This window comes from Phalaenopsis equestris, unplaced genomic scaffold, assembly GCF_001263595.1.
Source record: "Phalaenopsis equestris unplaced genomic scaffold, ASM126359v1 Scaffold000882, whole genome shotgun sequence".
Taxonomy (NCBI): Eukaryota; Viridiplantae; Streptophyta; class Magnoliopsida; order Asparagales; family Orchidaceae; genus Phalaenopsis; species Phalaenopsis equestris.
Genome location: NW_018165322.1, coordinates 376724 through 396095, shown reverse-complemented (window position 1 = coordinate 396095; position 19372 = coordinate 376724). Strand labels below are relative to the sequence as shown.

Below are 19372 nucleotides of genomic sequence, written 5' to 3'. Positions count from 1 at the left end.
TATATATATATATATATATATATATATTTATTTATTATAACAATAACATTATTATATATTATTATTATCTTCCGCGCGGTTTTTAGCCCGAACATGTCCTCACAACAAAATGAATGTTCTCCCTAAGTGAAATCAACATTCCGGACGCACTGGTGTTGTCCGTTTCGTCGTTCGAAGTCATTTGGGGCCATCTGGACCACTTTTTTGTTGATCAGGCTAAAAACAATAATTTGTCCATTTTAATCCCGTATTCGAAGTGTTAAAGACATGGACGCCCTCCTTAGGTAATATCGACGTCGTGGACACACATGACATCAAAAACTGATGCCAACATTGATTTCACTTACAACAAATTTTAACATAACCTATAGCCACTTAATTTATGTCAATGAAGCAAAGGAGACATTACTCATCACATGGAGATAGAAGTTATTATATCTTGAAATAAATTTTCGTACTCATGTCACTACTTCATATCAAAAGTAAAGAGTAAAGAAAACTACTCACAAAGAATGGATAAAACACAACAAAAAACTTCACTAAATTAAAGTAAATCTCATAGAAAATGTTTACAATAATTATAAGCTAACGAAGAACACAATAACTAGTTTTTCCCCTCTGAAAGAAAGATGTAAATCTCTCCAACAAAGCCTCTTATCGATCCACAGAATGCTCGTTCATTTCCTTATACATATCTCTTAAAATCCTTCATCGATCTCTCCAGAAAATGTAGAAATCTACATTCCTACTTTCTATGCCCTCTGGATGTTCTTGGGGTTTATAATAGTTTGAAATGACAAAAGGTGTCTTCCCAAGTCTTAAAAGGTGCTTTATAAACTCTTTGGGCCGTCTAGATTCGTCCACAAACGTTTTTGGCGCTTAGGCACCAAAATTGAGGCCTAGACGCCTTTTCTGGGCGGGACTGGCGCCTAGACGTCGTCCTGCTGGCAGCGCCCCACTTTGCTCCATTTTGCTTCGTTTCAGCTCCAATCAGCTCCAAGTGTTATACCTATAAGATAAACATGAAAATAACATTTTTTTAAAGTATAATTTCATTCAAAAATATGTGATAAATGTAAAGAGAATTAAACATAAGAAAAACATATCAAAATGCGCCAGTTCAAAATTTTCTTCCTTGCTCTATTTGACTCCAACTTGCACCATTTTTACTCTATGTTCTCCAAAACTCAATTTCTTACACCTGTAATAAAAAACACACAAAATACCTTTCATTAAAGTGTAATATCATTAAAAATGAACATAAAATGTATATAAAAACAAACACATTTTTAGGAGTGTCAATTCCCCAAAACTTAAATGTTAATTGTATTCAAGTAACTCTATAACTGTAAAAACAAATTCGTTGATTTGAGGTAATGGGTTTTAATAGAGTTTCCTATAGTTTTGTCTCGGAAATATTATAGCATAACTTAGGAGAAATTCTAGCAAATCAACCTAATGCTAGGGTGTAAGAATATCTCATATTAAACTTAGAAATCCTAATTTTCTATTTACTTCAAAAGTTATTGAAACTTGTCAAACAAAAGATTCGTAGAAAGTTTAAAAACAAAATTTAAGCACCATATCTACACTAATTTTGATCAATACTTTTTTTTAAAGAAGCATAAGTTTAGGATTGTTTCTAAGTATTCTTCTTTAAAAAGATTCAAATGAAACCAATATTTGATTAGGATTCACCCAAGCTTCTCCTCACTTTTCATGTTTTTTTACTCTCTCTTTTTCTTTTCTTTTCTTTTTTTTTTCTTTTTCTTTTTCCTTCAGGATCTTTTTAATCTTTACTTCTTTTTAAGTGACGATTATTATATCTGGATAGATCTTTAATAATTTTGAATTTTACTATATTTTTCTTAAAGTTAAAAACTCAAAACTTTCCCTCACTTTTTAAAAGTGTTAAGTATTGGTTTGAAAAAGGTTTCAAAGGCTCAATCCTCATAAAGTATAAATCTAAGAGTCTTAGCTTTTCAAATATTCAACTTATTTCTACCATAAATAGCAAAATAATTTTCCTAATGTTTCATGCAAAATATATTAACTCTAGAACAATTTCTTCACATAAGATCTCAACTAGGTTTTTTCTAAAATTCCTAAAATCAAAATTATAATAACCTCAAGGTAACACCGCACACCACAAGTTATTTTAAAAGTGATATCAAATTAAATATATGTTGTTGAGGACAAATAAAGTTAAATTTAAAAAATATTTTTCTTCCCCCCCAAACTTAATTTTTAACATATATAGCATTCAATACGGAAAATGTAAGCGGGTAGAAAAACAGTTCAGAAACTATATCTACCACAAATATATATCAGAAACATTTACAAGTATTCATCAAGACAAAACAATTTGCAACTGAAAGTAAATCTAAACTAAACATCACCATAATGCCAGACCACCATCGACGGGCTGCCACTTCCACCATACCAGCAACATCTAAACATCACTGAGCCACCACCTTTCACCATCCTTGTGCTACTCTTGCCACCTTCGGATAACCATTATCAGATCACTGACATCGGTCATTGCCACGATGTTGGATCATCGCTGTGAGACTGTCATCTCCACCGTATAACTGATGTGACACGACAACGAGCCAATAACACCTCCGCCATACTGCCAGCTCTGGACCATTGCTACCGTGTCAGACCAACATTGTTGGGATGTCATTGTCATTGAATCACCAATAATCGACTGACGTTGAGCCACCGCCACCACCATCAGGCCACCTTCACTGAACTACCACCACTGTTCCTGCAACCATCATTAAGCAACTACCACTATAATTCTACTATCAACCAATCAACTTTGAGCTACTGTTGCTACCTCCAGACCACTATTGTCAGGCCATCGTCGGGCTGCCATCACCAAAACTCTATTGTCAGGCAGCCATCACTGAAACGCCACCGTCAGGCCACCATCATCGGAACACTACCATCATTGTTGGATCAACTTTTGTCCATCATTATGCCAAATCACTGATGTAAGTTCTCTGCCAATGTTGTGGTCTACTGTCGCTATCGTCGAATCATTATCTCTCAATCGTCACCTCAGTTACATAGGGTCACCTCTGTTAGGCCTTCAGCATTTTTGGAGTACTGTTAGCTGGGCAACACTACTGCTAGACCACAAACTTTATCATTGGCCACTATTTGCCCATCGACACCCCAATTGTTATTTTCATCACCATATTAGTATCATCTTCGTCGGGTAACTATTTCTCAGGCCCTACTGTAATCATACCACCATCGTCTATCAGTCATAGGAACACAATCACGTGGCTGAAGGTGATGCCGTTGTCACAATTGCTTGGCCAATGTCGTAATTGCTATTAGACCGCAGGTGTCTAATTGATGTTATTGCTGCAGTTGGACCTCTGTTGTCAAATCAACACTGTCAGATTATTTTCACATACCCATCGTTATTAATGTTGATGGATCACTATTTCTTAGTGGCAATCACCATCTTTTTAATATAGTCATATTGCCATCACACACTCTGTATTGTCAGTCTTCCATCACCAAATTCGAGTCGTTGTCTCTTCCCCTATATTTTCTTCCATTCTCGTAATATTATTTTCTATTATTCAATAGCAAACAAATTCTTATAACAAAAATATGAATAATGAAATCATTTCAACTGAGCTAGGTCTTGTGATTTTTTCTCATTCGGATTTTCAAACTAAAAATCTTTGGTGTACCCTCTATCAATTTTTTTTTTTTAATTTGTGTATGTGCTGAATTTCTGTACAATGATAACACATTAATAGAATTCTACTGCCACATTATCCAACATGCAACAAGTTTAATTCGTGTTATGGTGTTATTAAGATGTTTAGTTTGTTGAAAATGATTGAAGTGTAAAAGAAATACATGGTATTCGAATCGTAGTGAATCTAAAATATTTTAAAGTTGTTTAAATTGATGTAAAATAAATGCAAGAGTTTACATTTTTATGTCTAGTTGAAGAAAATGAAATCAATGTAAAAAATGCTTGGGAATAGTGGCGGCGGGGCGACCGGCTACAGCTTACATTATATTTAAAATTCACCCAACAAATCTAATAAATTTTGAATACATGTTTTCAAATGCTAGGTAAATTCTAAATTTATCATAATTTTACACTGCATCTAAACGCCCAAATTTTTAAAACCTCTGCATTTACTTTATTTTACACCACAAATTCAGGAAACCAAACAACACCTCTACAGACAATTTCAAATGTGTAATAATCAATTCATTGAATTTATTGATGAATTGTTTCTTTTAAGAAACTCCCTAATCCTAATTTTAGACTGCGCAGAGAAGAGAGAGAGAGAGAGAGAGAGAGAGAGAGAGAGAGAGAGAGAGAGAGAGAGAGAGAGAGAGAGAGAGAGAAAGACTATTTAAACTGTGGAGGATCAATTTAAAACCAAATAGTATAAATTATTAACATGACTAATTTGGGTCCTAATATTCCAAGAAAAAAATCAAATATTTTATATGATATTAGATTAAAATAGACCCCATAAATAATCGGAGAACATTTTGATAATTTTTGTTCTAAAAAGAACGTAGATGCTTCTCCTCCAAGACTTGAAGAAAGAATGAAATATGATATAGAGAAGAAAATATTACATCAGTATTACACACATAGAGTAACGTGCGTAGCCAATGAAATCACGCCACGACACCCCGCGCGACAGAGAAAAAAAAAACGGCGCAGTAACATGAGGAATATTCACTCCGTGTTATTCATGTGTTATTGTATTATTCATGTGTTATTGTGTCCTGAGAATATTCCTGGTGTTATAATAACACAATAACACATCAATAACACATAAATAACACAATAATACATGAATAACAAAGGGGAGAATATTCTCTTATGTTACTGCGCCGCTTTTTTCTCTGTCGGGAATATTCCCCATGTTATTCAGGTGTTATTGTGTGTTATTCATGTGTTATTGTGTCCTGAGAATATTCTTGGTGTTATAATAACACAATAACACATCAATAACACATAAATAACACGCAATAACACATGAATAACACATGAATAACACATGAATAACACACCATAACACATGAATAACACAGAGGAGAATATTCCACGTGTTAATGCGCCGTTTTTTTTTCCCTGTCGCGCGGGGTGTCGTGGCGTGATTTTATTGGCTAACCACAATTGGCTACGCACGTCACTTCTACGTGCGTAGTACTAATGTTATATTTTTTCGATCCGGAGAAGATGTAATGTAAGAGATCAACAGATACAACTACACTGTTCAAATTAGACCGACAGTTATTTATAAAGTTAAATTGTACATATACAATAAACTTTTTGGTCCAAGCTAAATATAAATATATCCAACAGATATGATGATACATACAGGTATCATTCCAGAATTTTGATTAGCTGCTGAAAACGCAAGTCCAATGAAGCTTCAATTATTCCAGCAACGCTATGCTGACGGCTAATAAAAGCATAAAGAAAGAAACAACAAAGCATCTTCAACAATGGCCAGTACCTATATTTCAGCTCATCTTCAATCTTCATGAACCTATAAAGGAACCTTTCATGACAGAATCAGAGCATATATCATCAAGCAGATCAGTCTGCTTCAGATCTTTGAGATCAAGAAGACCGTCAGAAGAAACAGAACATCACAAGCTTCAATCCATCCGTTTTCGTTCCCCCGAAGTTTTAGATGATGAATCTGCAACCTTTTCATCGCAGCCATTGTTCTCGCAAGAGTTTGATGACTCGAATTCGGTTGAAGCTAAAATCCCGGAAGAGTATTTTTTGATCCTGAAGGATATCAAAACACTAGATCCTATTCCAATGAGAGGAAATATGTATGAAAAAAGCTGGTTTTTTTTGGAGCCGGTGGTTGAAGCCACAGCTGCACTGGCAAGGCTGCCAATGGATGTATTCTGGAGGATCATAGGCAGGCAACCTATGACGGTAGGGAGGAGGAAATCAACGAAAAACCGAACTTTGGTGGCGGCTAAGGCGTAGTTGATTACGTAGGATGGAACGGGTGAAAAGCGAGCCAGGAGTACGAATTTCCAGCCATCGCGTTCTACTCCTTTAGAAATTAGATTGAAGTATTTGTTTCTCCGTGTGAACTCCATTGCTGATTTTGAGCTGCAGAAAACTGCTCTGAAAGGAATTCAAAGAAAATAATAAGAAATAGCCTAAAAAAATATGGAGAAGCAAACTAAAATAAATTTGTGATCCTATCAATGATCCAAAGAAGAGAAGAAAACTAAACAAACATTCAGTACGCCGTAAAAGATTTCTGAAAAACTCTTCAAGCTATAAGATTTCTCCATGCTTAAATCCCTCATACTATTACTTGTTAATCCAACAATAATAATTGATAATTCTACCCATTCTTTTGCACTGCTGGTTTCCACATATTTGGGCAGCCTTAGCAATGGCATAAAGCATAGGAAAAAGATCGAAACGTGTTAAATAGAACATTAGAAGAAGTACATGGATGGATCTGAGACAAACTTGACTGAAGAACAGTTTTATAGCATGTAATACAAAAACTAGAAATCATGATAAAACATAATGCAATATATCAACATAGATTGCTGTGTTTCTTCCAAACGCTTAACATGTCTAAACAAAAAGGACATAGAGTAACAGTAAAACCATAAATTACAATTTAAAGGTGAAATGAAAAGCAATTTGCTGCAATTAAAAGTCAAGTTACATTCCATCAAATCCATATACATCTGCCAATCATATATCTTCATACTCCATACCATCACCTTCATCATGATATTATCCTCGTCCCAACCATTTGAGGTGGGCTTTATAAATCCTCCTTTTTGAACCAATCCTTGCTCTATATGTAAACTCTATTTTTTTCAAGTCTTATTATGGAAATCTTTTGCATACCTTACACCAATGGGTTTTAGTCTATCAACTCATAATATTGGTGCATCTTCTACCCTTTCCATACATGCTTAAACCACCAAATCCATTTTTATTATCTTATTTTCGATATACTATTTCCATCATCCCTCTAATATATCTATATTTTACTCCATCCTTCATAGATTTACCAAAAGCCAAATTGAGAATCTCATTTCCATCATGCTCAACTTGGCTATCAATGGACATACTTGTTATTGAACACTTGAATCCAAATAGTATATTTGGTTTGCTCAAGATTTTATAACATTTGTAGATTTGTATGATGTTCCCAACAATAGTAACTCTAGAAGTCACTCATGCACGCATGCCTGCCAATCCTTGCACACGAACATCAGCTCCACAGACACTCTTTATGTATGTATGTATGTATGTATGTATGTATGTATGTATGTATGTATGTATGTATGTATGTATGTATGTATGTATGTATGTATGTATGTATGTGTATGTATGTATGTGTATGTATGTATGTATGTGTATATCCTTTTTATACTATATCTAATGAATTTAAACTTATCAAACCACATATTACCAAGAATTTTTATACTATATCTAATGAATTTAAACTTATCAAACCAAATATTACCAAGAATAGGCCGTGTATTTGATCTTCATTCTACTACTAATCCCCTCGTTTCAAAATTTCCTACATTGTTATCACTTTTTGCTTAAAAAAAGTCACTTGTAAAAAAAAATCATTGTAGATAAAATTCCAAATTAACTCTCCATGAATGTTTTTTTCATAATCAATACAAAGAGTGATATAATACTAATCTTTGATGAAAATCTTATTATAACTATTATCAGAAAACCTAAACTCCTATCTAGACTATATCTAATAAATTTAAGCTTATCTTACCAAATATTACAAAGAATAGGCCTTTTATTTAATCTTCATTCTACAAATGCCCTTCTCTCAGAATTTCATCCATTTGTCTCACTTATTGCTCCAAAAAAAGGTCATAATTGTGAAATTATATCATTTGTAAAAAAAACTCAAAATTATATCCCCATGGCTTTTTTCCATAATCAATACAAAGAGAGATAATATTATTCTTTGATAAAATATTTTTATAACTGTTAACAAATAAGAAACTTAACAGAACACCTAAACTCCTATGTACTATATCCAATAATTTTAAACATATCATACAAAATATTACCAAGAATAGTCCGTAGGCCGCGCATTTGATCATCATACTAATCCACTTGTCTCAAAATTTCATCAATTGTTATCACTTTTTGCTTCAAAGCCACATTTGTAAATTTATATCATTTGTAACAAAAAATTCTAGATTATCTCCCGATGACAATATTTTTCATAATCAAGAGAGATATAATACTAATCTTTGATAAAATCTTTTTATAACAGTTAGCCAATAAGAAACTTGTCAGAACACCTAAACTCCTATAAAAGTGTGAGCTGCAAATCATGCTTCAATGCTGGAGTTGTTACTCATTGTTTTTATTTTAAATCACGAAGCTAACAAAAGCCAAAAGTGATCATGTATATTAATGCAAGGTTTAAACTTGAGCAATTGGGTATTGAGGCATTCTCTGTACGTGAGGCGATGCATAAGCCTCGTAACGGTCTAAGGAGTAAGCCTCATAACGGTCTAAGGAGTAAGCCTCACAACTGAAAATTTGTATGAGTCAAAATAAATGTTTAATTTTAATATATTAGCATATCAAGTTATATATTATATATAACTATTAAAGAAAAACAATAACATTCTAGCATGATAAAAAAACAAATTGGGTTTATATGAAATAACAAATACATAAACTATAAATTATCATGTAATAACTTGCACAAAATAAAAATATAATGTAAACATCAACTCATCAACTCATCAACTCATCAAACAAACATAACACATGAAATGAAAGCAAGATAAAATATCAAAGTAATCATAAGATGAGTTTAGCATGGTAGAATTCTCTCACTCATATTGTACAACCAACATAATAACATCTATAGGTCTAAATAAGAACATAACAAATAATCATCAGCAAGTGGTGGCGGCGGTGGCAATGTTTGTTGGAAAACAGTTAACTGTTGTGGCAGAAGCAAGCAGCTATTGTAGTGGAAGCAGACGGCTGTTGCAGCTCTTGTGAATGAGAGTGTAGCTGTAGTTCATATTCAAACCTTATAATATAGGAGGGAAGAAAACCTTAGCGCAAGATGTGCACACCTCAATGAAATTGAGGTGAGACACGCCTCAAGGCATGCCTCAACCAATGTGAGGAATGCGCTGTGCCTGAGTTGTTTGAGGCGTACACCTTAAAACATTTTTCTTTGGAATTGTGCCGAGCCTCAAGACATGCCTCATATTATGCAATTTTCAGCAACGCATGCATGTACAAAATGTTCATATTAATTTATTTGCAACTAAGTTAAAAACGATCAAAACGGCAATAGTGACCAACAATATGATCTTGTTCTTACATGTCAAAAAAAGTATGCTTCCATTTAAGGTTCGGTTGGAATTTGTTCTAACATAATACCCTGCCCCGTTGTTAACTACTTTGGATAAAATAAATAAAAGAATGAGAACATTAGAGGAAGTATAAGAAGAGATCTAAGACAAAGCCTTGACTGAAGAACAGTTTTATGGCATGTTATACATAAACTTGTAATAATGATAAAACATAATGCAACATATCAACATAGATTGACGTGTCTTTGAAACACATTAGCAAGTCTAAACAAAGAAGAACAAAAAGAAAGCAACAATAAAACCAAAAATTACTATGTAATGGTAAAGTAAAAAACAATATAATGGTAATATAATTCGAGTTATAATCCATCAGATCCATAGATACATCTGCCAATCGTACAACTTCATATTCCATACAATCACCTTCATCATCAGTATTCTTGTCCCAAACATTTGAGGTTGGCTTTATAAATACAATATTTTTTTTAATTCATTGATGCTCTACATGTAAACTCTATGATTTTTGTTAAGTCATATAGTGGAAAGTCGTTTCGATGCCTTACACCAAAGGTCTTAGTCTACTTCTTCTCCTACCTAATCCATCTAGATTTCTTCTACCAACTATTCATACTGGTACATCTTCTACCCCTTTCATATATGCTTAGATCACAAAGATCTATTTTTCATTATTTTATTATCAATATACTATTCACATCATCCCTCTTATATATAATTATATTTTATTCCATCCTTCATAGATTTACCAAAAGTCCATCTTAACAATCTCATTTTCATCATACTACACTTGGCTATCAATAACACTTGTTATCCAACACTTGAATTCATATAATTGGATTGCTTGAGGTTTTACATTGTAAGACTTTTACATGTAAAATTATAAGATATTCCCAACAATCGTAACTCTAGAATTCACTCACTCACTCATGCACGCATGTCTGTTCATCCGCGCACGCATATGCACACCATCTCTCTCTCTATCTCTCCTCCATACACATGCATGCTCGCTCACTTGAGTGAAGCAAAGCGAGCATCACACACTTTGTTTCACTTTGCTCGTGAAGCGCGCTTCGAAGCATGCTTTTAAAAATATTGTATAATACTAATGTTTGATTAAATTTTATTAGAACTGCTAACAAATGAGAAACTTATCAGAAAGTCTAAACCCCAATCAAAGTGTGAGAAACAAATCATGCTAAATACTGGAGTTTTTACTCGGTTAATATTTAAAACAATTAGCTAATAAAAGCCAAAAGTGATCATGTAGATTAGAATGAAAAAATACAAAATCAATGTAGGGTCTTTTTGGGGCAGCTGCAGCTTATCAGCTTATCGGTTGCAACTTAGCTGCCTCAGGAAGCTGCTGCGGGAAAGCTGACTGCATGTTTATTTTTTACAGTTAAAAAACAGCTTTGCGACAGCTGTTTATGGAAAAATGACTATCCTGCCCAAAACCACGGTAACATAATATAAAATAATTTTTTTATTAAACAAATTAATTCTTAAGCAATAAATTAACATTAATTAATAATTTATTAATTAAGCAAACTTATATTTCTATCAAATAATTTAAAACTTAAAAATATATTTATATATTAATTAATTAATCATTAAATAATAATATATAAATTTATTTAATTATGATTAATTTGAAAATATATGAATTAATCATTAATTATTAATAAATAAATTAATAAAAATAAAACTTAAATAAAAAAAAATTAAAACCATAAAAACATCTCCACCTTACCCTCTCTCTATGCCCAAAATCCTCTCTTATGCCCCCTCCCCTCCCGGTCTCGCCCAAAAACACGGCCTTCGTGAACGAACCCTCGCGATACAGTCGCGATTAGACCAAGCTGGGAAGGTAACAACGGGATAGCGGCGTATAGAGACCATCAAAACCCTCATCTCTCTCATCCTTCCACCCCACTCCTATTAGAAACCATTGAGGAAGGTAAGCCTATTCACGCCATTCTTTTTCTTCGCTCGTCCCTGATTTCTCAAAATAAGGAGCAACGAGGGAGTCGGGGTCGAATAGAGAGGTCGAAAACTAGAATCGAACGAAAGAGGGGTAAGATTCGTAAAAGTTAACCCTCGAATGCGGGTCGCGGGGTTCAATCTGCAGCCAGCATTTAACCAAAACGGCGGGACGCCACAGCCTAGAAGCCGTACCAAACAACAGAAAATTGCAGCCAGCCGCAACGCCAAGGCCCGAACGCCACTCCAAACACACCCGTACAATTTTTTTTTTTATTAATTTATTTACCACTAAGTTAAAAGAGTCTTTATAAACAACAATAGCGACCAACAAAATTGATTAGTCAAAAGAAGTATGCTGCAATTTAAGATTTCATTGGAAGTTGTCTGGATGTACGAAGATTATCCACCATACCATTATTAATCACTATCGATACAATAAATAAAAGAATGAACTCAAAACTTCGCTCAAAAAGTTTATATATAAATAGCCAAAATAGCGCCTTAAGTGGTTACTTCTCAGCATAATTCCATGTCATGCCATGTCACAAATATAATTTCCCTCAATCATCAACAGAGTACAATTTACAATCCAAAGAAGAACAGAAAATACATCCCACACTTTCCTTTCCATTCATACACAAACTCGCAACTTGCAGCCTACAGTCTCTAAATCCTTTGAATCGACAAATGCAAAATTCAACCATATTTGACGCAGACCTCAAAGGTTAAGGTCATTCAAAATTCAGGATGCATATGCTGAGATGAACAGCTTAACATTTTGAGTGCTGAAATAATTTTTTTGTTGATTTTACCAATTTGTTTCAAGTTTTCCTTTGAAACATGCCAATGTTGTTCCCTAAGAGAATGGTTTATATTCATGATTTTTTAGTTTTTAGAATCCAAATCAACTATTTTATTTTAAGTTTTCATTTGAAACAAGCCTACGATGTTCCCCAAGGGGAAGGTTCACCTTTGTTTTTTTTTGTTTTTCATAAGCTATTTTTATTGTAATTTTTTAATGTTTTGATTTAAATTAAAATATCTTTAATTGAGGTAGTTGTTTTTAAAAACACTCAACATATTTTAGGTATTTTGAGTGTTCTTATAAACAAGTTGATTTGTTTTTAAAAATAAAAGATAGAAACATATAAAAATTATACCAACTAAATATAATTTCAAAGACAAAAGAAAAAAAATAAGAACAAAATCATGAAACAAAAGTGATGAGTTTCAATTTATATTTCCAATGCTTAGGCTCCCAGTTACTAATTTAGTTATTTTTCATCTAGATGAACAGATCATTTAAAATATTAATTCCCCTTAAATTTTCTGATCGAAACTGTGTTAAAAGTATATATATGAACGGAACAAATCTATCGTTTCCTCTCATAACTTCTAATTATTTATATGCATTTTCAAAACAAACAACCCTCGGCACTTTTCTATAAAATTAAAATCGGAAAGAACACAAAAATAAGGACAGAAAAAAACATTTCCTGATGGAATATTATCCAATTAACAAAAATGTTGACATTTTTGACATCCCAAAAGCACTAAAAAAATGCAACCATTCCATTGTTGGAAGCCAGCAAAGCTTCAACATTTCCACAGTGCTAGAGGTTTTCAAGCTATCAACTGTGTACCAACGCCAAAACCACATTACATATCAGAAAAAGCAAAAAAAAAATAGAGAATAGTTATTTTTCTCATAGTCAATATAAACATCAGTTAAACCTAAAATTGGGCATCAAAATGAAGGACACTACTGATATAAATATCTCTATCTCAAATGGTAAAAGTTTTTATGACCGTCCTATACAGAAATTTAAAAAAAAAAAAAATCCTATCCCCTGCATTTTCCATTCCATTCATGTCTATTTTTCTATAAAAATAGCTTTTAAGACTTTTCTAAAAAATCTTTAAATGGATAGCAAAAAACAACATGTCATGCATTGAATTGAGTAAACCATCCTAAAATTTTCTTTCTTAGTTAAGAAATCAACACAATTTGACCTGAGAGATCCCTGTCCAAATAGCCAAAAAGCAGTTGTTAAAGTTTGTTCGCGATATTTTGTGAACATTCCCTTCTTCCTGTGGATTTCAAGACCTTAAAGAACAGCATGTTAGAGAAATAAAGTATCTAAAAAAGCGGGATATGGGTCTTCTCTTATTTTGTTGGAGCGGCACTTGAACTGTATCAAGTATTGCAACATTTTCTTCAATTATCTTGGATAAGAAAAGCATTGCACGCCATGTCAACTAGTTTACATGCACCTGGCTATTCTCCTCTTCAACAGATAACTTAGGGACAACCACAATCCTTGAAATTGAAGAAAATTTTCCTTCAAAGAAGTAAAACACAAACAAACTATACAAAGAAAATTTGAAAAAACTTCTCAACAATTACACTATGTAAATTTGCCAAATAAAATGTCATAGCAGTGCAAAATAGCTGCTTAAATGTACACATGTATCAATAAAAAAATTTTAATTACAATCATGCTAAAAGCAGCCCAGACTACATGAACATAGTGATACCAAAGTTAACCCAAACAACAACAAGCAAACTGATTTTACTGATGAATTAAAATAGGAAATTACATCTGACTCACGAAAAACTGAAATTGCAACAACTGACAACACAACCCAAGCTAGGGATAGATCTGAGGGTGGTGCTGGTGGTCATCGGTGAAGATTTGGGCCTCCTAAGAGTAGCAAAGGGTGGTTAAAGAGTGGGATAGTGAGGCGGTGATAACAGGGGAATGTGGTGGGTAGTGGCGGTGATGTAGTATGATTGGACAGTGGTAGCGGAACAAGGCGATGGAGTTGCGGGATCCGTTGTGGGATCGCGGCAATGATACACTATGGCTGAAAAGACAGAAGGAAGCTTTTGGGATAACTGAACAACGGTAGATAGCACGGCGAGGGGGTTGCGAGGTTGCGAGAGTGATGTAAGAGCTTGAGAGGTGGAGAAGGTGTTGTGATGGTTGGGACAACAATAGCAGTAATATGAAGGGCTGGAATCGCAAAAAGGCAACGAGCGGGCTGTCCTCAGAACGATGACAATGAGGAGAAGGGTTGGTGCCAAGGGACAACATATTGGGAGGGGAGGAAAGATGCTAGAAAACTATGAGAAAACAATAAAATGGTTGTTTTTCGGTGTCTGCAACAAACACAGCGACAACGGAGGGAGGGTTGCAGAGTAGTGGGAAGGTCGAGAATAATCACCACCTTGAGCGAGATATAGTCGGAGCACCACTCAACGTCGAATATAGCTATAGAAGGGAAAACTTGAGTGTCGATGGCTATCCTGACATAAAATATGAAAAAATTATCTCAAAAAAAAAAAAAAAACATGCTTATAGACCTAGGGTAACTAGGGAGTGACCCTCATCAAGTGAGTGGCGACCCTAAGTAGTCAGCTAGACCGACTGGTCCTTGGTTTGCTTGGATCAGAAGGTCAGGGACTACAAGGGTGCGATCCTACGACTCTCCCACGTTGTATCTCGAGTTTGGGAGAGCTTCGACTTCATTAGTCAAAACTTTTATTGACATGTTGAAGGTTGTTAAGTTACTGTAACCTCCTGAGGTTGAAGGGTCTTCAACTATGTCGAGAGCACCTGGATCTCACTACTGACGACACTAACTCCCAATTATTTGAAGAGTTTTATCAACTTGCGACAAACATCCATATAGGTTCAACCATTTGGGAGTATGGTGTTGAGCTGAACATAAATCTCATGCTAAGTGCATTCTGCTGACTCCTCCAAAAGCAACCAAAGGTCGATTCAACCCGATCTGAAGTGAGTAAAATCTGAATCTCCCTAAATGATGGCGTTCATGATTGTAAGCTAGCAAACATGACAATCATGAAACTCTATATGTACTGATTGTCATGTGCCTGCTACTAACTCTTCTCTCTTACGGTCCTCTATAATCACTAGGATTGATCCTCCGGATGCTTCTCTACTAACAAGGGAACCCTAAATCTCGGACTCCGTAGAAGGTAAAGGAACTATGTGCTTGTCATCTTTGGTTAAAGAGTAGGTGTTCCTTTACTCTATCATGTTGTATCATGCAATCATACTGTTATCGTCTCTCCAACAAAATATGACAAGCATCCATGGGCACCACATCGCACCAGACCTGATATTGCATCTGGCTCCCAATATAAAACTCCACGAGACACCTGTCAATGTTAACCTTGTTCTTCTTCTTCAACTATGTCGGGAAATATGCTTGATGATATCTCTAAGTCGTGATGCTCAACTTATACACCATCAGTGTTAACACCACATTCTTGCTGCTATTTCCATCGATCACGATGATGCATACCTTTCCTTTCACAATGCAATAGGTGTAGAATATATTGTATGGAAGACACTGTTGCTCCATCATAATCTCAGTCATAAGAACTCGTCAAACCACCAATATATCGCCCTCATCAGGTGAAAGCTGATACGCCTCACCCTGTTCTTCGATGCAACTTCGATGCTCACTTCTTCCACATCACCCTGCTCAATAAATGACACAATTCAGCTTGTCAAGCAATTGGAGGCGATGTGCCCAAATCCATGACATCTGAAGCATTTTTTGGTTGGGATTGTAGTGGGCGTGCTACTCCTCTCAGGCTTCTTTTCACTCTAAGTGACTTTGTCTGAATGCAGTGGTTGCTTGTTTCCTTCTACTATCTCTCCACCTTCAGTGCCAATGTCTGTATGTCACCCAAAAACCAGCAACCGGTGGTGGGTTTCAAGCCTCCCAAGTACCTGGCTATTCTATGCTCTTTTGGCTCTGTCATATTTCAGCCTAAACTGCATAAACTCTGTTATGTACTCCTTCACTAATAAGTCCCTTTGTTGTAGGTAGTGGAGCTTCAAGAAAAGATCATGACGGTAGTGTGAGGGAGAGTATTGTTACTCCAACTCCCTCTTCATACTCTCCCAGGTAGTATTCATGCTTTGTCCTTCTCTATTTCTCTCCTTTTTCAGATTCTCCCACTGCAACGAAGTGCACTTCTTCAACTTAATAGCAGCTAGATTCACTTTCTGATCATCTAACCCCTCCTTGTATTCAAAGACCCTCTTGACGATCTGCATCTATTCTATGAAATCATCCAAAATCATTCTTTCCTTGAAATTCGATATGTCCAATTTTAATCATGAGTCTCTGTATCCTCCAACAGGCACGTCATCTCTGTATTCTCAACAGGTACTTCATCTTTGTAGCCTCTAATAGACACTTCATCTCTCGACCTCATCTGATACTATATCCTAAAGCATTGTGGCAAGTTTTCTTTTCCATTAGAATCATAATCCCTATGAAAAAGATTCAACTATTCCTCTCTCTCTCTCCACTTTGGATCTCACTACCACTCTCATCAATAACCTCTCAACGGGTCATTTCCTCAATTTCATCGAGCCGTTGTAGCATTCAGTGGAGCTATTACTACAATTCTTCTATGGTAAACTCTTAATTAGGTTCTAATAATTGGGTATGATATAAATAAAACTAAGGTTAGAATAGTTTTGATACCAAATGATACCAGAGTTAACCTAAACAACAGAAAAACCAATATTATTGCTGAATTCAAATAAGAAATTACAACAAACTCACAAAAAACAGAAATTGTAACAATTGACAAGACGAAACCAAGCTAGGACTAGATCCTAGGGTGGTGTTGCTGATTGGCGAATATTTGAGCCTTCTAAAAGGTAACAAAGGGTGGTTAAAGAGTGGGATAGTGGGGCTACAGCAAAAAGGGAGTGCAATGGGTTGTGGCGGTGAGGTAGGATGGCTGGAAAATGGTAGCGAAACAAGAAAATGAAGTTTTGGGGCTGCAAAAGTGATGTGGGTCGGTTGAAAAGCCTGGAGGGAGGTGCTACAATGGCTAAACAACGGTAGTAGCATCGCAAGGGGTTTATGGGGGCAGTGACAGCAAGGTAGAATGCTGAGAGAAAGTGGAGGGTGTCGGGATGGTTGGGACATTGATGGAAGCAATAGGGAGGGCAGAAATCACAGCAAGGCAGCGAGCGGGAGAGCTGGAAGGCAGCTGCAGGAAAACATTAAAGTGGTTGTTTTCTAACGGCTGCAACAAACATGGCGGCAGCGGAGGGATGTTTGCGGAGGAATGGGAAGGTCGAGGATAATCACCACCTCGAGCAAAAGAGAACATAAGCACCATTTGTTGTCGGATACAATTTTAGAAGAAAAAAACCTGAACGCCGATGGTTGTCCTGACAAAAAACACAATGAAAGAACATTAAAGTGGGAGAGCTAGAATCACAACAAGGCAACAAGTTGGAGAGCTGGAAGACAACTGCAGGAAAACATTAAAGTAGTTGTTTTCTAAAAGCCGCAACAAACATGGCGGCAGCGGAGGGATGTTTGTGGAGGAGTGGGAAGGTCGAAGATAATCACCACCTCGAGCAAAATAGAGCATAAGCACTATTCGTTGTCGAATACAATTTTAGAAGGGAAAAATTGGATGTCGATGACTGTCCTGACAAAAAACAAAATAAAAGAAAGGCTTCTATCCCAATAAGTTTCCACCTAAGGTGTTACTTTTCACCATGGTAGTCTTTGCACCTCATTTTAATTCCTTGAATTCAACTAATCACAAAAATATTATCACAAGACAAACACTGAAACACGAGAAAGTAAAACCTCTGAGATTCAAGTCTACTAGTCATTGTGTCCCGCATCCAAGGTCCCATTTAATGACCTCCAAAAAAAAATTCAAAAACTGCTCAACCCCAGCTTTACATCCTATGCAGTAGCAGCAATATCTTAGTTTGCAAATCACAACTCTCTACCCTAATAAAGAAGGAAACTGAAATCCAAACATCTTATCCAGACTGTTCACTCAATCAATGATACCAAAATCTCCAACATCATGCACAATGCCCCCTTGAGTTAACCATATATCAGCTTCGTCTAGTTCAAAATTCACTATGTAAGCCATACAGTAATCTCCATCAAGCTGAACGATTTCTCACTCTAGAAGCTTTAAGTTAACCCAGTACCCTAAGCAAACCACACAACTGACAGTTATGGAATTTCCACTTAATTTAATATTAAACATAATCAACATGTGGAACCCATCATGCATCACCAAAAAACAACGTAGAATCTTAATTTTCAACCGGAGAATTTTGTTCCTTCCAGGCTCCAGCTTTTCCTCCACCACAGATCACGTCTGAAATTTCAACATTTTACAATGAAATAGAACAATACCAAGAAATAATAGCAAGTAAAATCAAATGAACAAGTGAGAGCATCAATTACTACAGAAGCAAACAGATCATTGATAAAAAATTCACTGCAGCGCGCAAGGCAGTTAAAGGGAGAGCCGAGGCACTGACCGTCCAATCCAGAAGGAGAGGGAGGCACCGAGGACCTTCGCGGAGAAGACGCAAGAAATAGCAGGGAGGAATCCAAAGAGTATGGAAGCCCCGGCCTCAAAGAATACGGCGTAGGGAAGGCATAGGGCAAGAGTGAGAGTGTGAAGTAGGACATAAAGCGGGATCGCCCAAAACCCTAATTTCTCAGAGAGCCCCCGAAAGGCTTGTAAAACCGCCTCCCCATCCCACCCAGACCGCCCGCTAACACTCACCACAATGGCTATCGCTACCACCGCCATGGCGAAAGAAGCTAGTCCCTTACCCATTTGCACCTGCGGCAGCAGTCTGCTACTTCCCGTTTCGTGAAGAATTATTGCATATACCGCATGCATCCGAATGGTCAGTAGTGTGCTTCATTTAAAATTTTTTTTTCAAAAAAATATTGATCACATCATGATCGTAGATCGTCGTAATTTACGATCATGATCGAATAACGCATATATCTCTGCATGCCGTGTATGTGTAGTAAACATACATACAAAAATACGTCGGACAGTGCTGAGTTAAAAGAAGTCAATCAGTACACCGCAAAATTTCTATTTTAACATACAATAGGTTGTTTTTGAGTGGAGTTCTCACAT

At 35.7% G+C, this 19372-nt stretch overlaps 1 protein-coding gene across 3 annotated transcripts; it reads right to left on the bottom strand.

Annotated features, from left to right (window-relative positions):
* Positions 1-5276: 5276 nt before the first annotated feature.
* On the bottom strand, positions 5277-19103 carry LOC110032181. Of its 3 annotated transcripts, XR_002294825.1 has the most exons (3): positions 18753-19103; positions 5556-6157; positions 5277-5522 (listed from the first exon to the last, which is right to left on the bottom strand). XR_002294825.1 is itself a non-coding variant. In XM_020735717.1 (2 exons), the coding sequence occupies exons 1-2, from the start codon at positions 19055-19057 to the stop codon at positions 5668-5670; spliced, it is 795 nt and encodes a 264-aa protein (XP_020591376.1). In that variant the 5' UTR covers positions 19058-19103; the 3' UTR covers positions 5277-5667. The 3 variants fall into 3 exon arrangements, 2 of the variants coding, with proteins under 2 accessions (XP_020591376.1, XP_020591377.1); XM_020735717.1 differs by having other exon boundaries at positions 5277-6157; XM_020735718.1 differs by having other exon boundaries at positions 5277-6152; positions 18753-19057.
* Between the last annotated feature and the right edge of the window lie 269 nt (positions 19104-19372).